The sequence below is a fragment of the Monodon monoceros genome, unplaced genomic scaffold (genome assembly GCF_005190385.1).
Source record: "Monodon monoceros isolate NGI ecotype Baffin Bay Population unplaced genomic scaffold, NGI_Narwhal_1 Super_Scaffold_2, whole genome shotgun sequence".
Classification (NCBI taxonomy): Eukaryota; Metazoa; Chordata; class Mammalia; order Artiodactyla; family Monodontidae; genus Monodon; species Monodon monoceros.
In genome coordinates, this window is record NW_021703776.1 from 19,433,012 (window position 1) to 19,460,798 (window position 27,787).

General features: G+C 38.5%; 1 protein-coding gene across 2 annotated transcripts; it reads left to right on the top strand.

Annotated features, from left to right (window-relative positions):
* Window positions 1-257: 257 nt before the first annotated feature.
* On the top strand, window positions 258-27,751 carry DNAJC2 (DnaJ heat shock protein family (Hsp40) member C2). 2 transcript variants are annotated; one of them, XM_029233587.1, is made up of 17 exons: window positions 258-558; window positions 2,507-2,608; window positions 5,439-5,514; window positions 13,546-13,644; window positions 14,710-14,851; window positions 16,315-16,395; window positions 17,282-17,347; window positions 17,849-17,940; window positions 18,019-18,140; window positions 18,551-18,700; window positions 21,695-21,783; window positions 21,858-21,927; window positions 23,377-23,561; window positions 24,320-24,420; window positions 24,543-24,650; window positions 27,201-27,355; window positions 27,622-27,732. In XM_029233587.1, the coding sequence occupies exons 2-17, from the start codon at window positions 2,576-2,578 to the stop codon at window positions 27,694-27,696; spliced, it is 1,644 nt and encodes a 547-aa protein (XP_029089420.1). In that variant the 5' UTR covers window positions 258-558; window positions 2,507-2,575; the 3' UTR covers window positions 27,697-27,732. The 2 variants fall into 2 exon arrangements, with proteins under 2 accessions (XP_029089420.1, XP_029089419.1); XM_029233586.1 differs by having other exon boundaries at window positions 286-558; window positions 2,418-2,608; window positions 27,622-27,751.
* The last annotated feature ends 36 nt before the right edge of the window (window positions 27,752-27,787 follow it).

Sequence of the window (27,787 nt, forward strand, 5' to 3'; positions counted from 1 at the left end):
CTCATGCCATGGCCCGTGAGCCATGGCCGCTGAGCCTGCGCGTCCGGAACCTGTGCCCCGCAACAGGAGTGGCCACAACAGTGAGAGGCCCGCGTACCGCAAAAAAAAAAAAAAAAAAAAGGAAAAGAATATAGTAAGAGCTGCTATAGAAAATTATGTCCTACGTATTCCATATTCTACCGGACGAGGCAAATAATCCTTTTTACCAGGGAACTGATAAACCTAGGAACCTTTCATTCGTGAATCTTGGTCCCCACCCGGATCTGAGTCAGTAGGACCTAGACAGCCGCATACGTTGGCGGGGGTGGGATAGGCCTACGCACCACGAAAGATTCATCCCGGAAGTAGTTATTGGTCGTCTCCATGCGCCGGTTCCTGGCCATCGTAGAGCCAAGGCGCGAGGCTCGGACGGGGAGGTAGAGCTGGCGGGACTCTAAGAGCCCTCCGCCTGGAACGGGAAGTGCTGCGCCCGCGGGGCTGGCTCCGGCGTCATCATGCTGCTCCTGCCAAGCGCTGCGGAAGGCCGGGGCACCGCCATCAGCCATGCTCTGACCTCTGGTACGTGCCCACTCAACCCCTGCTCAGTCTAGCCTCAGCAGCCCCTGCCTCGGGCCTCCACCTTGGCGACCCCGAAACCTCTCTACCCTTGCCCCTGGCAAGTAGCTTATAGAGTGTGGGGCCATGACAAGTGTCTTTTTGCTCCCTGCTATACAGAAGTCCTTCCCCAGACTGGAAGGAAGGAGGAAGGGGGGCGTCTTCCTTCTGTCCCCGCAGTTTCTTCCTTGTCTCGCGGCTGCTGACTCATGGATTGGGCGGAGGAGTTCGGGACCGAACCCTCCAGTATCCTAAAAAGGTTCGCATAAGCATCTTGCCTACGGCAGGAGACTGCCCACAGCGAGCACCCCACGTGCCGGGGGCCCTACAAAGCCTTACAGCTGGAGCTCAAACACCTCTCTCCCCTTTTACGTTTGCTCCGGCTTCGTTTTTTAAATGTCCCGACTCAGATAGTGCTCCTCATATTCAATATGAAAACACCACTGTGTATGCTGGTGGTAAGACCCGTGTAGACAGACTCTTAAAGGCAGTCATTAAGTGAAACTTGTTCTGTGGAAGTCAACTATCTTCAGTTTTAAAAAAAAGGGGGGGGTGAAATTTGTCCTGCTGCTGTAGGTTCTTAGATTTATAGCCCAGGACAGTCATGGTATTGTAAACTTAAAGGGTCTCTAATTTCAGTGATTTCATTGATTACCATAGCCACGTATACAGACGCTTGTATGTGATATTGGACGTATCTCACGGCACGTGTTGTGTTCCTGCTTACAGAAGTTTCTGTGTAATCTCACAAGTAGAGGGAAAGGCTTGAAAGGTCATGTTCTTGAAAGTCACACCCACACTACACAGGTAGTACTTCTTGAATATAGTGTTTTTGAATGCTCTCCTGTGAATGGTAGAAGAAATCTTAATTTCCCAACACAAAACATGAAAAGTCAGCTATTTTTACAAAATTGTGGCCATTAGGTACAAAGGAAGACTTAAATCTGAGTTTTTACCAGACAGTAAAGCTTTTTGCTTTCATTTGAAATATGAAATTAAAATTAAGATGTTCACTTTTTTCCTGACCCAAACTACCTTTTTTGAATTGTTAATGTACACATATATAGTGACTTACCCCACTTTCCAGGAATAATGATAAAGACTTACATTTATTTAACAGTTTGTGACTTTCAAAGTGCTTTTATCGTTTGTCATTCAATCCTTCCAAGGAACCAGATAAGATAGGTATTGTTCCCATTTTACAGTTGAAGGCATCGTTGACTCATTTCATATAGCTACTAATTTTCAAACCTGCACTGAAATCCAGAGCTTCTGATTTCAGATTCAAAGCTGTTCCACTAAAGCAGTTTCATTAGTAAATTCCTGTTAGCTGCTTGAAAATTGTCTTTCAGAAAAAATCATTGCTAGTGGATTCTTAAAATTTTTGAAAGCTATCTAAATTCAGGTATTAATAATTAAGATATTTTGAGTTATTTTTAGATTTTTGTTGATGAGGCTGGCTCTTGACAGTTTATAATTATTTATCGCTTTATTACAAGTCTAAAAGGAAAGCAGTTTGCAACATCTCTCCCTTTTCCTCATCTTCCTTTCATATCCCCAGAAGAGTATTGATTTATTGTTGACATTGCCCAATGTCTTGTTTTGTCAGATAACTGGAGGAGGTTGATTGAATCTCTCTCTGTAAATACTAGGAAATGATTATTGCTAACCCTCATGTTAACTGGATTACTGCAGTTATTTTCTCAGTTGATGGTTTTAAAATTATATTCTGATGCTGTCACTGTTTTGATCTTATTTATTGCCTTGAAACAGATTTATTCCATGCAATACATTGAAGCCTCTCTTAACGCTTTCAATCACAGCCTCAACACTCTGTCAAGTTGAACCTGTGGGAAGATGGTTTGAAGCTTTTGTTAAGAGGAGAAACAGAAATGCTTCTGCCTCTTTTCAGGAACTGGAGGATAAGAAAGAATTATCAGAGGAATCAGAAGATGAAGAATTGCAGTTAGAAGAGTTTCCCATGCTGAAAACACTTGATCCCAAAGACTGGAAGGTACTTAATATCTGAATCTTGTTCGGTCAGATGGCAGTTTTCCATTATTAAGCCATGTTTTAAGATGCTTCAACAAAAATAATCATGATTGAGCACCTGTTTATTGTTAAGCCCTGAGTGGGACAGCAGTAGCCCTAGGATACTATCTCTGATGGAGAAATCCAGAAAAAGCCATGTCTGAGTTGGTCTTAAAAGGTTAAGTGACAGTTTATGAAACAAGAAGGGAAAAAAGGTGTTACGGGCAGAAGGAATAGATATGCAAAGACACAAAGGAGTAAAAGAATATGCACTGCCTCTTCAGGGATTGGTGAAGGGTAGAGTAGCATATTGAGGGGTGGCAGTGAGAAATTAGACTGAAAACAGAGTCTAGATGGAACTCTGTTGTGTCCTTTTCATGCCATGCCAAGGAAGGAATTTATATTTTATTTTGGGGGCAGTAAGAAGTCATCAAAAGTTTCTGAGCTAATTTTAGAAAAGTAGTTCTCCTGGCAGTACAGAAACTTGCTTGAAAAGGGAGGGCAGGACCAGAGGGGAAGGGAACAGTTTGCCTTTATGGGGCTAGTGCCGTAATCCAAGCCTGCGAATGAGTGCTTGATGCTTGAACTAAATTGGTAGCCAAGTTTTGAGGACAAAGGGACGGATTTGCTTTTTGGGGAGGTAGACTTGACAGGTCTTGGAGACCTGGGCTGTGCCGCCCAAGAGAAGGGAACATATAGGGAAGACCCGTGATCATCCCAGCTTGAGTCACCTGCTAGACTGTGGTGTCAGTCACCAGCACAGGGCTGCAGGAAAAGGAAGTTTGTGGGGAGCGTCGTGTCTCTGCATCTGGAGCTCAGGAGTCCACACTAGAATGAACTGGGGAGTTGCGAGCATTTACAGGGCACCTACCGTCTTCTAGCCCTGGCATGGGTCACGTCACCTTGGACCAAAGTATATAGAGAGAAAGAAGCCCGAGGACTGAGCTTGGCAGAGCTTCGAGAAGCCAGTCAAAATGGCTGAAAAACGCTACTGGAAGATGGGAGGAAAACAGTGGATTCACAGAAACTAAAGGAAAATAACGTTTCAAGAAAAGAGTCAGCTGTGCTGCCACTGAGAGTTGAAGTCAAGTGAAGGCAGCTGGGTCATCTTGTGTTTGACAGCTGGAAATTGATACTGAAGAGAGCAGCTTCATAGCCCCTGGGGTGAGAATGGACAGAGCAGAACTAGATTGGAGTGGTGTGAAAATGAATGCTAGAGGGGGTAAAAATGTTCTGTGGATGGCTTTTTCAAGAAGTTTAATTTTGATGGGCAGCAAAGAAATGGAAGTGGGGTCATGGGAGGGTCTTAAAGATGAGAGATAACAGAGCTTCTTCGTACAATGATGAAAATAATCCAGTTGAAATTTAGAAGACAATTGAAAGATGCTAGCATTTGAGAGACATAGAGAAGGTGGTTCAGAACCAGGAGGGATGGAGTAAGTTGTCTCGGTAGGATAGGCTTTCTCAATGGTGAGGGAAAGGGAAAGATGCATGGGTGCAGGTAAGATGGCAGAAAGATGCTGGAATTTGAGTAGGATAATTTAAATTTTTTCATTAAGCAGGAGGCAAGGCCATTGATGAGAGGGTGGAGCAGGGTCTGTGAGGTTTAAGGAAAGACTAGAGGACTGAAGTATGTAATAATACGTAATAATAGTCTTAGGGAGTGGAAAAGCAAACCAATTGGAACAAAGTGTGAGTGCCAGACATAATAAAGGAGCACATCCTTAGGGAGTTTGCAGTCCTGAATTTAAAGGAAAACCAATCAACCCTATTTGACTTTTTTCTTCTGTGTTTTATGCCCTCAAGCCCTCTTTCTCCCCACTCATTTTCCAATACTAGATGCACCCTTTGGGTAAGGAGCCTTCACTCAATCTGTAGATTTGTAAGGATGTTAACCAAAGCAGAAATGAAAGCAGGTGCTTCCTATCCAGAGAAGCCTCATCCCCAGTTTCTCAAAACTTCCATCCAGCCTTCTTTGCTCCATGGCTCCTGTCCTGTCATTGCCACTGGCCCAACCTACTGGGACTACTGTAATGCTCCCCTCAGTTCTGAAATCTTCCTGGCTGTACCTTGATTTAAGGATGGCCATAGCATATTAATATGTATTAAGAGAAATACAAGACCAAGAGTTCTTCGGTCAAGTTTTGGAAAATGCTGGGCTATATAGGTTTCCGTCTGCTTGTTTTTGTTTCTGTTTTTTTTTAATTGCAGGACTTCTCAGAGCCTTTGTTTGGCTTCTGTGTGTACAAATTATTAAGAAGGCTGTATACAATGGTCCACATTTCCCAAACTTCCATGACCTCAGAACCCGTTATTTTTTTTTTTTTTATTCATTTATTTACTTATTTTTTGGTTGCATTGGGTCTTCGTTGCTGCGCATGGGCTTTCTCTAGTTGCAGCGAGCTGGGGCTACTCTCCATTGCGGTGCATGGGCTTCTCATTGCCGTGGCTTCTCTTCTTGAGGAGCACGGGCTCTAGGTGTGTGGGCTTCAGTAGTTGTGGCACACAGGCTCAGTAGTTGTGGCTCATGGGCTCTAGAGCACAGGCTCAGTAGTTGTGGCGCACGGGCTTAGTTGCTCCGTAGCATGTGGGATCTCCTCGGGCCAGGGCTGGAACCCATGTGTCCTGGAATGGCAGGCGGATTCTTAATCACTGCATCACCAGGGAAGTCCCAGAACCCATTTTATATGGAACATCTCACTAGACTTCTGTTATGAGAGTCTCACTTTGGGAAACTGTTTTAGGGTACCAACACAAGGAATACGATATATGGCTTCATTTCAAACTTGACTCCCATTTTGTGTCTTTATCAGAACCAAGATCATTATGCAGTACTTGGACTCGGCCATGTAAGATACAAAGCTACACAGAGACAGATTAAAGCAGCTCGTAAGTACTTAGTTATTTTGAAATAATCAAATATCTGGTATAGGAAATGTTATCCTCTTGAAAAGATATGCAAGATCATAGTCTATAGCCATAACTCTAGATTTAACATGTGTTCTATGGTATAATGATGTGTAACCACAGTCTCTTACCTTCAAAACCAGAAAAACGCAGTCTCATGAATGGACTTTCTCATTAGAAACAAGAAATCAGGGCGTGTGTGTGTGTGTGTGTTTGTGACAGGATAAAGAACACTTTTCCAATAACAAGCTTTTAAAAAATAATATTTCACCTCCCCTTGGAAGTATGGCCAGCTGTACTTAGTGGAAGTTGCCTTGTTACTTAGATTTTTCAATATTCTTTTGTGATCTTAGGTCACATCTTTGTTGATAGCACCCTGTCTCTTTTGCGGAAGAAAGAGTTATCTGATGTTTCATTGTTCTTTTCATTGACAAGGTTAAAAATTGGGGCGGGGGGACGGGGGCAGGAATTGTTGGCAACCCAGTCTTTATAGGCCTTATGAAACACCATCCCCTTAGTGCTCTGAACTGTTGAACTGTCCTGTCCTTTGCAGTCCTGTGGACGTAATTCCTTACACACCATTCGGTTCACCTGATTAGTAAAGTTTCATGAAAGAGGTGAAGGTGATGAGTTTTCTGTTTCGTCTTAGGACAGAGTTCTGCCCTCTACTCTAGAAAATGGATATTGAGGTCAGAGGAGGTAAGATTGTGGCCATATGGAAAAGGAGGAGGGAATCAGGGACAGAGAAAGTCTTGCACTTGGAGGAAGATGACTGAATGAGACCTACTTCACGCTGAAAAATGCTAGTTGAGCCTTAGTAGATAAACTCAAAATTTTCTCATTAATGCTTGTATGTAGGAAAGTCACAGGAAATACTTTTTAACAAGGTGAAGGAATTGATGAGATTATTTTAAACCTATTATTGGATTTCTTTAAAAGCTGGCATGATTTTAGATTAAGCATATGTTAGAGTGTATGAGTAGTCATTGCAATATACATAAATGCCAGGAAAATTCATTTGCCCTGGAAAAGTATTTGCAAAGTCTTACTGTATGAAAGAATAGCATACAGATACCAAATATTTCTTGACACATATAATTTGTGAAAGAACCAGAAGTGATTGAGAGCTAGGAAAGCAGTTGGTGTTTTAAGGTGAAGGAATTGTTTCTTTCTCTAAAGATAAAAAATGTATAATAATTGTAAAAGAAACATCCATTTGCTTCTGTTAAGTCCGTTTGTTTTATTGGGGTAATAGAGATTTTTTTTTTTTTTTTTTTTTTTTGTGGTACACGGGCCTCTCACTGTTGTGGCCTCTCCCATTGCGGAGCACAGGCTCCAGACGCGCAGGCTCAGCGGCCATGGCTCACGGGCCCAGCCGCTCCGCAGCATGTGGGATCTTCCCGGACCGGGGCATGAACCCGTGTCCCCTGCGTCGGCAGGCGGACTCTCAACCACTGCGCCACCAGGGAAGCCCCGAGATTAATTTTTGAATATTCTGTTGCCAGAAGTTTTGCACCCTGACTGTACAGATTATTAACGTTATGTGGGTTTGCGATTCACTCTCTGCCACCTTGCTGAATATTCTCAGTATTTATTCAGAAGCAGACTGTTGTTCTCTTTCCTCTGTCACTGTAAAATAGACAGTTGCTACTTACTGCTCTCTGAAATCTTGTCCAAAAGTAAAAATACAAAGTTATTCTTTGCAAATTTATAATCATTAGCACAGACAAACCTAATAATAATGTAAGACTGATGACAGTTGAGATCCTTCTAGTTCTTGAATCCTATCACAAACACACACATAAAGGAGGTTGCTGGGGGTTTTTTACATTTTATTTATTTAATTTATTTATTTTTTTAATTGAAGTATAGTTGATGTACAATATCATATAAGTTCCAGGTGTACAATATAGCAATTCACAATTTTTAAAGGTTATACTCCGTTTATAGTTACTATAAAATATTGGTTGTATTCCCTGTGTTGTACAATATATCCTTATAGCTTATTTTATACATAATAGTGTGTAAAAAGTTTTAATTTTGTTTATTGATATTTTGAATTTCTATAATGAAAATTAGGGATTCAATTACGTGTGGATAAAGTAAGTGGTCTTTTCTTCCTTTTCTGCATTATCTGAAAAGAATACACTAGAAAAGTTGAATGATGGGCTAAGAGAAAGTACTTGAGTACTAACAGTGGTATTTCAATGTTTTTCTTGAAGGAAAATTGCCACACTGGCATATGATGCATGTAGTTTGCTATTCTTTACATGGAAGTAAAATCTTTGATCTGAGCTTCCTAAATTTAATCATTTTAGCTTAAAATACTTCCCATGTTTTAAACTGAAAACTGTTTCATATTATGCTTCTTAAAAATTTGAAATCAGAGACTTTTTGTAATAATCTGTAATGGAAGAGAATCAGAAAAAAAAAAATATATATATATATAACTGAATCACTTTGCTGTACACCTGAAACTAACACAGTATTGTAAATCAACTATAATATTTAAAAAAATCATAGAGACTTTTTATAATAATAGAAATATGAATGTACAATAAAAGCCCATTTGCTAATGTACCCTCAAAACATCCCAGAAACTTATCTTTGGTGGGGAAGGGCGGAGAGGTAAGTCTTTGAAATTTCAGTAAATATACACAACAGCTGTTCTTCGGCCTCCATTGCCTTATTTTTAATATTGGGTGACATCTTTTGCCTCTCCCAACCCCACCCCTGGAACAGAATATAGGAGAATCTCAGGATGCCCTACTGTACATGAATGACTAGAGGTGATTAGGTGGAAAAGTCAATGAAGAAAAAAACATTGTAGCATAAGAGGAGACTATCCAACAAAAAACTGAGACATCATCTGTCTCAGACTTTATAATCAGGTTCAAAAGAAAACTTAATTGCTGCATGTTGTCAGTGAGATATGAAGACACTGCCTTGGGAGCAGGGGGTGGGGAGCAGCATAGGCACTGCAGAAAGAGACTAGCGAGAAAAAAGTAGAATTGCCTGGAAACTAAAAACAGGAGAGCAGCATTTAGAATTCGAAAGGCTGACGTACAATTAGAAAACAAAGTAAAGCAGAGGACAGCCTTGAGGAATGTTCCCAAGATTCAGAAGGAAAGAATAAAGAGATGTCAGATTTCCCTAAAGAAGAGGTCAGAATGAATGTAACAGAGACAGTAATTGCAAATAAAGAAGAAAAGTTGCCTGAATTATTATAAAAAGATACGACTTGAGATTGAGAATGTTTGTAGGCATGTGACTTAGGTTTTACTCCTCAGCATTTCAAAGGAGAACCGATGTGAGTTAGGCCGAGCTGAACAGCATCTGTTTTGACAGCAGGGGTGGAAGAGCAGCGCCTTGAGAAGCTATAGCTTTCCCCAAGCACTGGCCATGGGAGGAGCCTGTGCTCTGTTCCTGCAGTGCCCAACAGTGGTGGGGTCATCACACCACTGAACTGTCTGGTATGGTGTGATTATTGTTCCTGGCTACTTAGCTTCCAAGCCTGATAGTCAGACTCTCAGTTCCTGTGAGCCTCTTAATAACCTTTAAATAAATTCCATTCCTGCTCAAACCAGCTAGAAGTTGAAAATGTCTTCTCTTGAGTGTTAGTGGAGAAATTGATAATACACTTGACTATAAGAAAAATCTTGGAGCTCAGAAAAACCAAAAGTGTATTTGTCACAGTTTCTGAACCCTTGCAGTATATGTAGAAACAACTAAATATGCCCATAAAAAGATTTGTACAAAAATATTCATAGCAGCCTTATTCACAATATCCAAAAACTGGAAACCCAGATGTTCACCAACAGAATGATGGATAAGCAAACTGCTGTATACAATAGGATAGTACTCAGCAGTTTTCAGAAAATTACTAATATACACGAGGTGGTGAATCTCGAAACATTATGTCAGATACAAAGACATACTGTATGATTCCATTTATATGAACTTAAAGAACATGCGAACATAATCTGTGGTGACAGAAATCAGAAAGAGGTTGCCCCAGATGGTAGGGGGTAGGAGTTGACTGGAAAAGGGGTACAAGGGAACTCTGAGTGATGGAAATAGTCTGTATTCTTTTGGGTGGTAGTTAAGCGAGTATATACAGTTGTCAACTTATTGAACCAAATACTTAAAATGTGAACATTTTATTCTATGTAAGTTTTCTCTCAATTTAATAAAATAGATCTGATTAAACAAACCAAAAAAAATCACTTGGGAAATGAAATATACTCTTTTGCACCTAGACAGAAATAAAAATTGTATTGATAGATTCTTTTCATGAAAGTCAGATCATTGCCTGTCAAAACATATGGGATGGCAGCTAGAGCTGTACCATCAATAAGTTCATTGCCTTCAACTATTGTGTTACGTTTTTTGTTTCTTTGTTTGTTTTTGGCCACGCTGTGTGGCATGTGGGATCTTAGTTCCCCAACCAGGAATCGAACCCGGGCCCCCTGTGGTGGAAGCGTGGAGTTTGAACCACTGGACTGCTAGGGGAGTCCTATGTTACTTTTTTAAAGGAGGGAAAAAATAAAATGGGCATTCAATTCAAATGTTTAAAAGAATAATACTAAGGAGGATGGAGGGACAAAATAGATAAAACAATATCTTACAATGGATTTGTGAGAAGAAGAAACAAATAGTGAAATACAGAAAGGATGAAAACAATTACAGAAGATATTTTTAACTGAGACCACTATTTAATGCAGTGAATTTGAAAATTTGATAAAATTGGCTTTTTTGGAATTGAAGAAATTTAAAGAGTTACCAAGAATTATCTCCTAAAAAATGTTTTAGGCCTAGGTGATTTCTTAGATGAATTTTTTTCAGATGCCTAAGGAATTGAACATTCTCATGCTGAATGTAAACTGTTCTTGGAACAATTCATTTTGTGACATTAATGTAATCCTAGTATGAAAACCTGGCATTGAAAGGCAGAATTATGGAGACACTAAAAAGTTCATGGTTGCCAGGGGTTGGGGGCGTTGAGGAGGGATGAACAGGTAGAACACAGAGGATTTTTAGGGCAGTGAAACTACTTTATATATTATGATGCATACATGTCATTATACATTTATCCAAACCCACAGAATGTATACCACCAAGAGTGAAAACTGTGGCCTTTGGGTGATTATGATGTGTCAGTGTAGGTTCATCAATTGTTAACAAACAGCGGGAATTCCCTGGTGGTCCAGTGGTTAGGACTCAGCGCTTTCACTGCTGGGGCCTGGGTTCCATCCCTGGTCAGGGAACTAAGATCCCACAAGGCACGTGGTGCAGCTAAATTAAAAAAAAAAAAAAAAAAAAACTAGATGAAAATAATTGTAGCAAGTGTACTGCTCTTGTGGGGGATGTTGATGAGGCGGGGCAGGGAGGGGAGGCTGTGCATGTATGGGCGCAGAGGGTATATGGATCTCTTAATCATCCTCTTAATGTTTCTGTGAACCTAAAAGTACTCTAATTAATTTTTAAAACCTGGCAAAAAGAGCTTTTTTAAAAAAACTACAAATATCACCCATGAATATAATACCAAAAAAAAAAAAAAGCACCCAGTTAAAATAATAGCAAATTAGGGCTTCCCCGGTGGCGCAGTGGTTAAGAATCCGCCTGCCAACGCAGGGGACACGGGTTCAGTCCCTGGCCTGGGAAGATCCCACGTGCCGCAGAGCAACTAAGCCTGTGCGCCACAACTACTGAGCCTGCGCTGTAGAGCCCACAAGCCACAACTACTGAACCCGCGTGCCTAGAGCCCGTGTTCCACAGCAAGAGAAGCCACCACAATGAGAAGCCCGTGCACTGCTCACCACAACCAGAGAAAAGCCCATGTGCAGCAACGAAGACCCAACACAGCCAAAAATATAAATAAATAAAACAAAATTAATTAATTTAAAAAAATAGCAAATTGAATTCAACAGTATATTAAAGAATAATGCCCATGAACAAGATTTCTCTTAGGAAATATGTCAGTGTGATGTCCTAAGAAGAATGTGAAAGTACATATAGTACAATTTAATATCCACTCCTTTTTGGTAAATACAACTTTGAAAGGAAATGCAGTTAATTCCGTACTTAGATAAGTATTTCACACTCACTGCCAACAAACTTTTAACTGTGACATTAGTGATATTCCCATAAAAACCCATGGGGGAAACTTACCTGCCCCTTACTTTTATGCTATTTGGGTGTTTGGGTCAGAGAATTAACGATATTAAAGGAGAGAGAACTATCAGAAGGAAAGAAAGAAATATATTATTTGTAGGTTATATAGGATCTAGCTAAAAACTGAAAGACCTGAGTCAGGTAGCCAGATGCAAGAAAAATACACAAAAATAATACACAGTTTTTGGAAGTTACCATCAAATTAGAAAGCTATAGTCATTTTAAAGATAATCCTGGGACAGGAATAGGTAACCAGAAACAGACTCTGGTAAAATTTACTGTGATAAAGGAGGCGTCACAAATTAGTAGAGAAGGGAGGATTATTAGATGGTATTAGGACTTTGAAAAAAAAAAAAGCTTTTCAATTCCGACCATAGAAAATATTAAAATAGAAACATATATCTCAAACTTTTGCAGAATGAAAGACCTACATTTATAAGTACTGGAATAAAATTATAAAGGAAATGATCAGTAAATATAAATTAAAAAAGTGAATGTTTTTTGACAACAAGAATAATCACAGCAGTTGTGGAAAGCATTAGTATCAAACATGATTGACTAGGAGAGGCAGCATACAAGCACAGGCTTAGGAGTCAGGCTGCTTGGACTGGAGCCCAGCTTGGCCAGGACTTTAGACAGGTTGCATAGAGGTTAAATGGTTATTTCACCTCTCTGTGCCTCATTTTCCTCATCTGTAAAAGGGAGAAACTAATAGTACTTTCCTCAGCGGGTTACTGCGAAGATCAACTGATAAAAATAGTGCTGGCGGGCTTCCCTGGTGGCACAGTAGTTGAGAGTCCGCCTGCCGATGCAGGGGACACAGGTTTGTGCCCCGGTCTGGGAAGATCCCACGTGCCGCAGAGCGTCTGGGCCCGTGAGCCATGGCCGCTGAGCCTGCGCGTCCGGAGCCTGTGCTCCGCAACGGGAGAGGCCACAGCAGTGAGAGGCCCGCATACCGCAAAAAAAAAAAAAAAAAAAAATGCTGGCACATATTAAATGCTCAGTAGATGTTGACAGCCAGCCATTAGTCATTGTAAAGTGACTCACACAAACTAAGAAGAAAAAACTGAGACAGCCTCTCTTTCCTCCATAAATGAAGGATGAAGGGTACAAATAAAGAACAGCAAAAAATTTGTTGAGCACCAGTGATAATCATGTTTTAAATAATTGGGTCCAGCGTTGAGGTTGTGGTGAAAAGGATGTTCCCATAGGGGTGTGCAGTGGTATGACTTTTAGAACGGGACTTGTTCCTACATTTTCAGTCACTAATTCACTTCTCTGAGTATATCCTAAGAAGAAAGAGTCCTAAATATGGAAAAATACTTCTCTACAAAATGATTCAAATTGACTAACTTACAGTAGTGAAGAATTGGAAACAATCTAAATATCCAGCAGTAGAGAAACAGTTACATAAGTTATGGTGAATCTACTTGAAATACTGTATTAAGTAGTCATTAAAATTTTTTGAAGAGTTTGCAACAGCGTGGAAAATGGAACTGCTGTAATGTTAAGCTGAAAAAAATCACAACTTAAATTGGTATATATAAAATGATTATAGCTACATTTTTGAAAGCATATGCTTAAGGGGGAAAAAGTCTGTGTGGAAATACACCAAAATATGAACGGCACTTGTCTTTGGGTGCTGGCACTTCGGCCAGTTCTTAAAATAATTATTTCAATTTCTCTGTAATTTCTGTTTAATAAGCATATATTTTACTGTAGGAGAAAATATTTTTTAAACTAATACTATGCTATTAGAAATGGCTCTATTTAGCTCGTCTTTATTTTTAGCTTTGATGCCTAAAAGGGCAAATTATCTAAATCTGACTTATTTTATAGATAAAGCAATGGTTTTAAAACATCACCCAGACAAACGGAAAGCAGCTGGTGAACCAATAAAAGAAGGAGATAATGACTACTTCACTTGCATAACTAAAGGTAAGAAAACGCTTTAGAGTCAGAAATTTCCGTTAGTGAAGATTATGTATTAATTGCTGGGATTAGGTGTCCTATGCGTATTGTACTTCATTTATACCATAACATTTTGAAACATCTTTAGTTAACATCTGGTTATTTCTGGTAATCTCCCCCAGAGCCTCACCGCACAGAGTGAGGCTCTCCTACCCAGCAGCATCAGCAACCCTGGTAGCTTGTCAGAACTGCAGCAGCTCAGGCTCTGCCCCAGACCTCCTGAATTGGAGTCTGCATTTTAACAAGATTCTCCAGGCGGTTCTTTTGAGAAGCACATCCTAGAGTTAATTCTTATACCTATTATGTTTAATAATGAGAATACTAAGATCTTTTCCCATTTCAGACACTTTGCGGGGCTAAACTGTTCCTCAGATGTTTTGCTTATTTAAATGAAGAAGTTGATTCTATCCTAGTAAGGGACGCCCCCCAGCCATCAATGGATATTTAAATAGCCATATCCTCATTAAGCAAATTAATAGAGGGAGCCACCATACCTAAATATTTCCTTAAATGTAATTTTACAGTTTGATGCTAATTTTTAAAAAATTGTATACACACCTTTCAAACTTATTCTTTGTTGGCCCACTCATACATAGTGCTCAGGATGTCAAAGATCCTTTGATCTTTCACAACCTTGGGATCTAACAGTTAGTCTTCTAGCTATTTCTTTTTCCTCAGAGTCATGCTTTCCTAAGGGTTGAGTGTTTCTGGACTTACATGGTTTTCCAAGTATGCTATTATAATGAAACTGCCCTTATTTTAAAAGCCGGTCGATGACTCCACTGATGAAATTTGATAAATAAACATCAGGATTGTTTAAAAAAAAAAAAAAAGCGGTTGAGTGTTTATTGTTTTGTCCTTTGCCTTCCAGAAGAGGTACTTAAAGAAGTTCTTAAGTCCCATTGTGCTAGAGCTATTACCTAAATCCTCCCTTCCCCACAAGCACACAAAATTTTTAAATATGAAAAATAACTTTTTTTAAGAAAAAAATGTAGCATTGTGGTGATGTGACCTTATGATTTTTTTCCTCAGCTTATGAAATGTTATCTGATCCAGTGAAAAGACGAGCATTTAACAGTGTAGATCCTACTTTTGATAACTCAGTTCCTTCTAAAAGTGAAGCAAAGGACAATTTCTTTGAAGTGTTTTCCCCAGTGTTTGAAAGGAATTCCAGGTGCGTTAAGGCATCCCCTTGTGATCATAATGCTCTATTGGCTGGCTTTTTTTTTTTTTTTTTTTTTTTAGAAAAATGAGCTTTAATTGAACTGAATGCAGAGGCTGGTTGTGCTATGATGCTCTGTTGGTTGGCTTCTTGTAGTTCCAAGTTTCTGGTTTTTTCCTCTAGTAATAGCTAGTAATAGTTTTGTGTTTGTCCTCCTCATCCTCTACAATATTGAGCGCCTCTGGTGAACTTACTATACTAATTTATTTTGCTCTCTAAATGGAAGTTCTTCCTTTCCTTAGTGAAATTACAACTCATGGGATGTTCTTCTTTTAAATTTCCTTTGGGGGAACGATGGTTGACTTTATGTAGTGTGATGCTGATACTTAAGTGACAGTAATTTCCCATTCTTTCCTTCCCCTTTGTTAATGCTGCATTTGGCCCATTATCATTTAGGAAAGCTTTTGTTCTATTTTTGAGCGTCTGATTATCATAAGGTTCCCTGACAAAGGATGATTTATATTTAAGATTAAAGCATATGTAATTTATTTCATTAAAATCAGTTTTTAAGTAGTGTGAACCGATAATCTACATTTTTTGGTTCCATCTGCATTGGAAGGTTTCCCGAGAGTGCATCTTAGTTGCGTATTGGAATCAGTTGGAGAGCCTGAACAGTTCCTGCTGCCTGGGTTCCACCTGGAGAAATTGTGATTTTAATTTAATTGGTTTGGAATGCCTGTAGGTTTTTTTAATGCTTCCAGGTGATTCTAATGGGCAGCTAAGTTTGAGAAGCACTTTGATTAGCAGTTTGATGCAGACTAATTATTTCCTCCACCCTTTCTCCTCACATTTGTTTTGTAACAGTGCTGAAGGTGGTTTTAAAAAAATATATATATATATATAGTGTATTATATTTTTTTGTGGGATGGTTTCACAGAGTGGAAAAACACAGGTCAATAGCAAACTCAGGGTCCTTTTAGAGATGGTGGGTGAAGTGCTGAACCTACAAGTCTGACTCTTAGGGGGGAAAGTGGTGGCGATAAGGGGGTGGAAATCTATTCCATCTGTGATTATTCACATTTTTTAAAAGGCAAGGCCTACCGGTCACTTCCGTACTGCCTGTTTAGGGGCAGGACTAAGTGAGCTTGACAAGTGGGGTTAGAGCCTGTTTTTCCTGGCCAGCTTGGCAGCTGCTACAACCCTGTAATTTACAGAACTGAAGATAACCTGAGGGTTAGAACACTGTTCCATTGGTTTCTCCCCCTCACACCCCCTCTCCCCTTGCCCTCCCTTTTATTGCACCTGCATTTTTCAGCACTGCACTGCTGATTTCCCAGTTCCATCTCTTAGTCATGGAGGACATAGGGGAGGGATATTGTAGGGGATTAGTAAAAACTGTTGTTGTTTTTAATAAATCAGCTTGTTGAACTTTTTGTACAAAATGTTTTGAGTTTTTCTTTTTTTCAATATTTCAGATGGTCAAATAAAAAAAATGTCCCTAAACTTGGTGATATGAATTCATCATTTGAAGATGTAGATGCATTTTATTCTTTCTGGTGAGTGACTACACTGTTTCTCCCATGCTTTCATTTTTTAAGAAGGTAAGTATTCAATAAGTGCTCGACTGACTTCTGTAAATTAATTGAGGGATGGGAAAATTGCAGAACCTTCAATGAACAAAAGCACTGTGTTTAGAAATCAAAAAGGTTTTCACAGAATGCTGTATTATCTCCTATGTAATATTTAGGCTTTTATGATTATTTTTTCAATCTGTTTTCTATTTATCAGATTTCTAGATATCAAGCACACTGTAGCAGTAAAAAATGAAAAATAAGGAGTTATTTGAATCATTAAAAATAATTTTTCATTTAGCTATTTCTTTCAGTACTTGAATATATGATGAAGACGATGTTGTCTCTATAACTAATTCATTAATTTTTAATGCGCAGTATTCATTTTCCATTTTTATATTATGTGTGCTGTATTTTCTCATTAAGTATCTGGTAAATACGAAAACACAAAGTCACTGTAAGACAAAAATGACAAAATTTAGCTCTACAAACCAGATAAAGTAACCACTACTAGGTTCCCTTAAAACTTGACAGACTAGTGGCGGTGAAGGCAGGGAAAACTTTATCAAGTCCCAGGCAAGAGAGAAACCTAATACTCAGAAGAGATAGCAGGGAGCTGGGATTTTGTTTTAGGGGTGATGAGTATTTTAGACTTTCATACCAAATACAATGTCATTTTAAAAAGAAGAAGAAAAAGACTCGGGTATAGTGCTAGTTCAGTATCAAAAGAGAGGGGAGGGATCTATTAAAACAAACTCATCCACTTATCATTAAAGTTTCTTAAAATTATATGCACCTAACTTAATTTTAAAAGGAAGATTTTTTTTTCATTTGTTTTGGCTTGATTTTATTTTATTTCTGTTTATATTAGGTATAATTTTGATTCTTGGAGAGAATTCTCTTATTTAGATGAAGAAGAAAAAGAAAAAGCAGAATGGTATGTATGTAAATCATTAATAAAGGAAGATATTTGTTTGGTTCTTTGGTATTTGTGATGATGTAAAAATATACCACATATATTTTCTTTTGCATTTTCTCTGTGTATCCGTTTTAAATGAGTTTTTTTGATATTTTGAGATCCTATCTCACAAGTTAAGCTTGATAGTGCCAGATCAATAGTTGGTTATGAAGCTTAAGAAATTGCCAAGGAATGTAACTGTCAATAAAGCTCAAGTCAGCAAATTCTTTTTCTTCCGGTTGCTTAACCAGTTTTATTTTCATTTTCCCTATATGTGTAGGGAAATTATTTTGACATGAATGTTCCCAAAAAATTAACCAAAAATAATAGTAAGTACTATTACCCTTTAATGTTAATAATGACATAGCATTTTAACCTTTCAAGACATTACTTGCATTGTAGCTAAATTATAAAGTATTACATTTTCCTGTCATACCATCCATAAGCAATAGTTTATTTCCAATATTTCCTATTTTATAGTCGTGATGAAAGGAGATGGATTGAAAAGCAGAACAGAGCAACAAGGGCCCAAAGGAAAAAAGAAGAAATGAACAGAATAAGAACATTAGTTGGTAAGGATAATTGATGTGTTTTTTAAAGTTCTTTAATTAAATGTTAGAAATTCAAAAGATTAACTTTTTTTCTGGTAGATAATGCATATAGCTGTGATCCAAGGATAAAAAAATTTAAGGAAGAAGAAAAAGCCAAGAAAGAAGCAGAAAAGAAAGCAAAAGCAGAGGCAAAACGGAAGGAGCAAGAAGCTAAAGAGAAGGTAAGATGACATTTGACAAAGTTGGATTTTAAATGTTCATAAAATCTTCAATCTTCAGATCTATTTTTAAATACTGTAATCTAGCAGTAGAGAATTAGGTGCTACTCTGAAAGAATCATGACATTTGGCACAGTTGATAGAACGATCTTCCTTACCAGCAAATTCTTATTAAGCAAAAACATAATGTCATGTAAATTTCTTAATACTACACTCACTTCTAATATGTCCTTTTTACATTTCTAATAAATTTTTATAGAACTTTACCATCTGCTTTTCCTTCAGTCTTTGATAAGTTGATGTTTACCTTTGTGTAATTTAAGTTATTAAAAATTGTATTTTTTGAATAAGATTATGGAGCATTTTGGAATTCTAATTTTCTTATTAAATGATTTTATTTTCCATTATTAAAGCAAAGACAGGCTGAATTAGAAGCTGCTCGGTTAGCAAAGGAAAAAGAAGAAGAGGAAGTTAGACAACAAGCGTTATTGGCAAAGAAGGAAAAAGATATCCAGAAAAAAGCCATTAAGAAGGAAAGACAAAAACTTCGAAACTCATGCAAGGTACGTCAGACTGTGATTGAACAAGCACTACATACAAGTAAATCAAATTGCTGATTAAGCTTAAAAATATTTCTATACTATGGAAATATAAACTACTGTACACATTTTATCTCAGAATATAAACGTTTTTAAATTCACTTTTTAAAAATTTCACACATGCATATTCAGTATGCAACTCTGATAGGGTTGGTTGTTTTTTTCTTTTTTAACATAACCATCTTGCCATTTTCAAACCTAAAAAAAAGTTATTATTCTAATACTTGTTCCATATTCACACCTTCTTGATTATCTCAATGTCTTTTTATCTAAATAAGATCAAAGATTTCAGCCGTGTGTCTCCTGGTTGTGTCTGTTGCAGGTCCCCTACCATCACCATCTCTCCCCCTTCCCCTGGTTGGAGAAATTGGATCGTTTGTTCTGAAAATGTGCCACAAATTGGTTTTGACTGGTTACTTCCTTAATGGTGTAAAATCAATGTTTATCAAAGAAAAAGTTCTTTAAGAAGTTAAACTTGGGTTGTTTTTAAGGATCTAAAAGCTTTCATTTTTATCTAAATAAAGGGATATCGTTCAGTTGAGTACTGGTAGTTTGTGTTCAGGTACAGTTTTTACTAAAAAATATTGACTAAAAAACCCCAAAAGTTTTCAAATATAGTTTTGTCCAAGAGATGGTCTTACTTTTTAAACTGGTGAAGTTGGAGGCCAGTATTGTTCCATATCAAGTAGCATCAAATGAATAAATTAATGAAATTCCAAGCTATAGTAGAGATTGCCACACAGTATACTACACCATTGTAGTTAAATTCAGCAAGTATGTAAATGTTTACTGTGTATAGAAGACTCTTTCATGTGACTGTCCAGAAGCTCTAGACACTAGTATATGTATTCTAATATATGCCATCCTAAATCTTCAGTTAATGAAATTAACCTGCCCCATTTAGCAGGCTTTGAAAGACATTTAATAAAAATACAAGCACAGGATGTCTCTTCAAGCTTTTGGTAAGTAAGAGGAAAATCTAAATAGAAGAAAATGAAAGATTTTCCTCAGATTTCACCTAGAAAATTATACTGAGAAGAATGCAGGATATCATAGTTGTTGAGAGCATGGACTCAGATTTAAAGTAATTTTCCACTTCCCATGTCCTAGCTCTGGTCCTCAGGAGGTTCCCTCAACCCATTTATGTCTCAGTTTCCTCACCTGTACAGTAACTGAAATGATACCTAGAAATAGAGTTGTGAAGATTAAATGAGATCATTCACATGTAGCACTTGTTAGATTTGGCATAATGAGAACTGAATCAACAACTTGAAAAGGTCAGTTAGAAAATAGAAAACTTGAATAGTTCTTAGAGATGGTGCCTAAATGAGGGTTAAAGCTCTGGCCTTTGGTAACTTATTATAGCTCCTTTCCTGCATGAGTTCATTTATTCATTCATCAAATATGTGATGAGCACTTAACTATGTGTCAAGCAGTTATAATTGATGTTGATACTATGACGACACCGTCTTTGCCTTCAGGAATCTGCTGGTTAACGATGGAGAATGACAAGAAAACAGGCCAGTGAAACACTTTAAGATGGGTACTAGGACAAGAAGGTACCGAACAGGTGGTCAAGGAAGGCTTTCTGGATCTAGTGGGATTCAGCCAGGTGAAGCAGTGTGTGTATGGGATTAGCGATGAGAGAGATCAGGGAGCATTGAGAGAGTGTAGAGATCCAGAAAAGTGAGGTTTAATGAGCCAGAGGAAGGAAGGGCCAGGTCTTGAAGAGCATTGTATATCTTGCTAGCTTAAAAGTGACTCTGATCCTGAGTCACTTATGCTCAGGATGCTGTGAGAACACTAGAGGCAGAGACATATTGAGTCTTTTGCATAATCCAGGTGAGAGCATGGGCCTTGAACTAAAAGAGATGGTGGGAATAGAAGAAGGTAGATTAAATGAACCAACATTTAGGAGGTAAGATTGGCTGTTGCCTGTTGGGTATTGATTTTATGTTGGAGGTGGAAGAGGAGTAAGGGTTAATACATGTCCTGGTTTCTTGCTTGGAATACTGGATGGGTGATGGCATTATTCAGTGAAACAGAAAACAAAGGAAGAGGAAAAGGCAGGGAAGAATGATTTCAGTTTAGGGCATGTTGAGTGCATTGAGATACTCAGATGAAGATACTCAGTAGGTGACTTAACTTTGATGTAAAGTCTGGAGTTGAGTGGGATTGTCACAGAGTCGTCTACATCTCAATGGCAAGTAGTGGAGATCCCCCCAGGGGGGAGAGTATAGAGCAAGGAGGGTGGAGATGGGACACTGGCAAACACCAATACTTAAGGCACTGACAGAGGAAGTGGAGCCTGAGAAGGAGTGACCCAAGCAGGTAGGAAGAAAATCAGTAAGGCTTTTGGAAGCCGAGGGAAGTGTCACAGTAAAAGAAGCATTGGAACCTTAGCACCAGATTGCATCGATTAAGGAAGCAAGGAAAAGTGAGGAATGAGAGATGGGTCAGCAGCAGCTGAAAGCAGCATGAGAAGTATTGATACTTTCCAATTCTTGTTCACCCAGGCACATCACAATATTCCATTCTAAGCATAATCTCTAGTTATATCAGGTTTTGCTGAACTTCCTGTTTCTTAACACACTGTCTTTTTTACAGTTTGGCACACAGTAAATAGAACAGGCAGCCTAACAAAGGGAGTTTAATTTGTCATTATATAGAATTTCTTGATTCTTCAGTGGTTCTCTGAGAATTCATTATATCATCCAGAGGCCTTCTGCACCATCACCTTGCTTCTGTTTTGCACCTCCATCCATTTAGTAATGCCTCCTTACTGCCGGCTGGCCAGGGAAAGCCTTGCATGGTGCCCGGGGCATGTGCTTGTTGGTGGCCAGGAGGCCATACAGTCAACCTAAGAACCTCTCAAGGACTTCGTGCTTGGTAGTTGTTTATGGATGTACTCTTGAGTGCCAGTAGAGATGATGAAAATGTTTGTGTTCATACTTCTAGACCTGGAATCACTTTTCTGACAATGAGGCAGAACGTGTTAAAATGATGGAGGAAGTGGAAAAACTTTGTGATCGGCTTGAACTAGCGAGGTATAACTGTAGAGCTGCTGTTAAAGTCTTCTTTTGGGCTTAGGATAAAATTTCATCCCCTTTTTTCCTTTAAGTTTACAGTGCTTGAATGAAACACTCACATCGTCTACAAAAGAAGTAGGAAAGGCTGCTCTGGAAAAACAGGTAATAGAAAAACATATCACTTCTACCTGTATTTAGTATTTAATTCTGCTTTAGTATTGCTTTCACCTCAGTGTTTCCCCACCTAACATGTAAGTTACTATAGGGGCAAAGAGTGTCTCATTTCTCTTTGGGTTGACTTAAATTGGATTTAAGTGTGTATAGCTGTTACCATATATAGTTGTTTGATTTGTGGTTATCTAGCACATTAATCATAGATTTTTCAGAATCACTGTTAGAAAAAAATCATTGTGTTGACTATTCCTTGAGCATTTTTGTTGGATAATAACATTTAGAACCAAAAGAGATTTTTATTCTGTCTAGTCTACACCTTTTATTTTACAGATGAGGAAACAGGCCCAGAAATTCAATTCAGTGCAACAAGTGTTAGTACCTACTATATACAGCCCCGTGCCTAGGTGATTTGGAGAAAAGCCTAATGCTATTGCTGCCACAAAGGAGTTCAGGAACGGTTATGCTCAAGAGAAAAGGCCTAAGGACCAAAAGATGGAGGGCCCCCAGTAAATGCTGTAGGTTAGAGAGGAAGTGCCAACACCAGGTTGGAGTGGTCAGGGAGGCTTAGTGAAGGGTTTGAGCCAGTTTTGAAGGACGACAGTGTTAAATAAAGGTCAGGGGAGCAGTGTAAAATACAGGTAGGAGTAGAAAGTTAGGGGAAGAAGAAGCGGGAGTTTAAGTTAGTTAAGAAGAGTAGAGCCAAATTAAGCAGGTTTTGAATACCAAGATGACCAGTTTCCATTACCACAGATCTTTGAGTAGCACAGGGTGAACATTGTGCTATTAACCTGGCATTTGTAGACAAGAGGCATTGGATGAGTGTGACTAGTGTAAGAATCTCACTGGAAGGACTTGGACTGTGAGTGATAATGGGAATCACTGAAATCTTTGGGACTTGGTGACTGGTTCTAAGGGATTGAAGTGGGGAAATGAGTCAGAGATGACTCCAAGATAGCAACTGACAGAGCAACAACATCAAGTAAAGATTTTTTTTCCCCTTGTGCATGTTTGAAGGTACACTGGAAGTGACAGTGTAAAAGGTAGAACTTCAAGATAAACCAAAGGCCACTTTGCTGTGCTTTTACCTTTTTGTAGAGAGTAAATGACATTATCTGCAAAAGAGTGGGTATGAGCTTTGAAATGGCCTTGTGGGTGAATAACCCAATGACTATAGACTTGACAAGTAGTGTCCAAGGCAAACAGAGATATGATAGGAATACAGGGTAGGTCAGGCCAAGGCTGGTTCTTGTTCCTCAAGCAGAGATAGGCAGCCTGGAAGCCAGAGTGAAAAGGCTGATTGTGGTTTTGGGGCTGGCCTGGGGGGTGGTGTAGGGTCCCTGCCTGGATGATGCTGAGGGTCGAGAACCACAAGCCAGCAAGGGAGTGTAGAGTAGTAAGATGTTTTAAGTCCCTGACTTACCTATGATATTTGTGTAGATAGAAGAAATAAATGAGCAAATTAGAAAAGAGAAAGAGGAAGCTGAGGCTCGTATGCGACAGGCATCTAAGAACGCAGAGAAATCAACTGGCGGAGGTGGAAATGGCAGTAAACACTGGTCAGAAGATGATCTGCAATTACTAATTAAAGCTGTGAATCTCTTCCCTGCTGGAACAAATTCAAGGTACTGGTTCTAATGAAACTTCTCTTCAACACATACTGGAGCCTAGGGATAATGTAGACACCCAGATAGCTGCACATTACAGCAAACTTCCAGAGATGTGCTTGGACCTGGACACTAAGTTCTGTGCAAAGTGTGGAAAGCATTTTGAACCTGCTAGTCTTAGCAGCTTATACCAACACACATATGTATATCCATACATACAGCAGGATGCTTCATCAATTTCTCAGGAAATTAAGGATCATAAGACATAAACCTTGACTCTCATGTTGGCTTAGTCCATTGTGGTTTAGGTAGGCACTAGGTTTTGTGCTCCATAGTTTCTCTTTCAGTCTTAATCCTTCTTTGTTGCTTCCGACCTCAAACTGGAGCTCACTGCAGAGTCTGAGCTGAGAACTCAAAGAAACTTTAGAGATCCAGCCTCCCTTATTCTGTATATGAGGAAACTAAGGTTCTCTTTTCAGAATGATCTGTCTCCTTAAGTATGTGTCCAAATGGCAGTATACACAAATGTGTGCTTTTATTTCTGTTGATTTTTACACAGAATCAGTAAGGTTTTGTACAAACTTGAAACCAAGATTATACACAGTTGATTTAAACATATGAAAAGCAAAAAACATAGTTCAGGCAATAGTAATAATTAGACCACCAATTTAGAGCTAATTCTTTAGATGTTACAGCTAACCCCTCTGCATTAAAAATGTGGGATCATTCTGGGTTTTGTTTGGGGTTTTTCGTTATTTTTGTATCGGTTGCTCTAGATGGGAAGTTATTGCTAATTACATGAACATACATTCTTCTTCTGGAGTCAAGAGAACCGCCAAAGATGTTATTGGCAAAGCAAAGAGTCTTCAAAAACTTGGTGAGTTAGTTTTGCCAAATCAATTTTTTTGCTACCTTGAATACATATTTTAAAAATAATCTACGCAATTTAATGAAAGACTAAATGAGATGATCTGTATTAAAGTTTTTTCCCCTTTTCAGACCCTCATCAAAAAGATGACATAAACAGAAAGGCTTTTGATAAGTTTAAAAAAGAACATGGTGTGGTGTGTCAAGCAGACAATGCAACACCTTCAGAACGATTTGAAGGTAATGAAATTTTATTTTCCTATGGGTAGAAAATGCTAACCATGTATCTGTGAGAGTATACAAGATCTACGGTCTACATTCAGAGTGAATGGAATAGAAAGCATTTAGCAGACTGAAAGGTATAAAGCAGATGTTTTCAGGACAGTTTTACATTAGCACCATTGAGAATTACAGTTCTTCCATTTCATATGCCATGAGGGGAGGGGTTCTGTTTGTTTTGTTCACCAGATTTTACAAATCAGTATTAAAGGACATTGGGACAATTGAAAGTTGAATAAGGTCTGTAGACTAGATAATTTTTTATCAAGGTTGATTTCCTGATTTTGAAAAATACACCATATATAAGGAAAGGTCCTTGTTTTTAAGGGAAGACAGGAGTAAAGGGGCAGCATCCCTGCAACTTACGTGGCTCAGAATAAGTTAGTTATACAGACACAATTTGTTGTGCTGACATGTCTTGGGTGTTCTAGTTAATTTGATGACTCTGGACCAGTATGTTTCAAATGCAAATTATGACTCAGAGGTGGGTCATGAAATCAGTTTAATGGGTCATGAATAGAAAATATCAGAGAGCATTACACCTATTACGTAAGTGGGTATTTGTGAAACTTTTGTTCATGTGTATAAGTGTCTGAGATGTGACATTTTTTTCCTTACTGTGAGTTGCTGACAAAACTTTGAAAAGTTCTCTTTCACTACACGCATTTGTGAGCCACCAGTCCTTTTCTCCCTAAACTAAGCTAATCTTGGATATGCTTTCCAGATCACAGTGCCAAATGTATGTTTTGGGATTAACTGACAGCCTTGACTCCTCATGATGACCTGTCCCTGTCTTAACGGTCCTACTTTTCCTGTATTCTTGGTCTGGTTCATTATCCCAAAATTTCAATTTGAAAATACTAGGACTTACAATGTTCTATGAAGAGGAAAAAATCATTCTGCATTTGCAAGTTGCATTTGCAAAACTGGGTGACTTTTGTCTAGGCTGGGCATTATTTTGGCTCTTTTCAGAAAGATAAGTAACAAAGTAGAAATTTCAGAACACTTGGAAGGCACTTCTAAAGGAGGTAATTCTCTTGCCCCTTACGCCATCCACAAAAATCAGACACATTCAGATATTACTGCATTATTCTCAGCCCTTTCTTGTGGGACTAGTTTCCGTGCTGGAGGCAGACACTGATGGTTGTGCTTTCTGGCAGGTGGGTGACCCTGTGAGGGCGGGAGTGATATGGTACTTGGGCCTGACTCCTTTACCTCTTTTTATGGATTTAATGGGCAGGTCCCTCTCTCTTCAACTGCTCCAGTAAACAGCAAGCTGGCCACAGTTTTTGGAATAGTGATTTCTCATAGGAATTTTATATGTTTCATTCATTTTGGTATTGGGAAGTCCCTGGATCATAGCAGCAGATATTATATGTCAGTTCCATCTTTTTTCCAAGAGAGAGGAAATGAATTAAATCTATGGTGTTAAATGGGGCTTCAAACTAATAAAAGGAAATTCCACTAAGGGGTTCCTGGAATTTAAAAGCTGATTTCAAAAAAAGCTTCAGTCTTTAATCTGTCTTCAAATACAAGTTCTCTGCCTTGTTCTAAGGTGTGTTGTTTTTCAACTTGTTCACTGTGTCTGTGAGTATGTTTTTAATTGGGAAATAACTTAGATTTCTAGGCTTTACTTTGTATCTGATCTCACAGGTTACAATTTCAAGAGGTAGTCTCACTGCTGGTAGGATAGGTGCCACTGTGTTTTCACTGCATGATCTGAAATAACTAAGCTGTCAGTAATCCATTAACTTAGAATAACCAAATCATTTTAACCATTTTCACATTTTCATTTTCCTATAGAAGTGGGATGTATACTTCTTGCATCTTAGGAAGGAATATATTTGTTTCTGATACATGTATGAGGTGTTCTATCAAACATAAAGGTCTGGTTTAGTAGAGATGCACAGCGTAGGCTCCACAAGATTTTAGTGGACGTGGTGACAGTGACACACTGGAAATGGAATCTAATCTCACCTTGGCTCTACAGCATTAAAACCATGGGAGCTTGGAGCTTGGCTTAGCTTTGTTAAACTTGTTTCTTCCAGTGTAAAATGAGAATGGTTTCCAGGCTCTCATCGAGCTAAAAGTTTTTAAGTAGGAGGCAGCTCTTTTCCCTATGCTATAAGGAACTAGATTTATAAGAAATCTTAAATGACTTGTGATTGTGGTTTCGAACCCAGCAGTCCAACTGTGTATGTTAAATCTGATTTTTTTTTTAAAAAGTCTGGTGAATATAAGATTAGAGATTGTGATAGACCAGAAATACAAAGCATATTGTGCTTTAAAGTCTCATATTTTTCTGGGATGTGAGCTATCTAAAGTTTTTTCCCTAATTAATACCTAGAGGTATATATGTGCATCTAATTTGGTCTGTTCAAGATTACACATCACAGATTCAAATGGGCTCTTACCAAGATGTGTACCAAAAGACTCATCTGGGAAGGTGTTCCAGGACAGTTTTCTATCAATTAGGATAAAATTTTCCAAAAAAAATTTTTTCTTAAACAGGTCCATGCACAGATTTCACCCCTTGGACAACAGAAGAACAGAAGCTTTTGGAACAAGCTTTGAAAACGTACCCAGTAAATACACCTGAAAGATGGGAAAAAATAGCAGAAGCAGTGCCTGGCAGGACAAAGAAGGACTGCATGAAACGATATAAGGTTGTAGATCTTTAGTGTGTAGATTCCATTATCAATCATTTAAATTATGTTTTTGTGCTTATTCAATACCACAGTAGTCGTGGGGCCAATATTAGAAATAACCAACCTTAGAAACTTTCTAGCTCTGACAGTTACTAAAAAAAAATCAACTTTTTCAGTATAGATTTACCCCAGTTTGGATGTTTTACATACTTATACCAAACACTAGAAATGTCTGCAAATTCTGACAACTTCTCGGTGTAAGTAACATCTTTTTCCCTTCCTAGGAACTTGTCGAAATGGTAAAAGCAAAGAAAGCTGCTCAAGAGCAAGTGCTGAATGCAAGTAGAGGCAAGAAATGATTTATGACAATCTTTGTTGTGTGTGCATTTTTATAATAAAACTGAAAATACTGTACAAAATTTTATTCTTAAAACTGTACTTAAAGTGTGT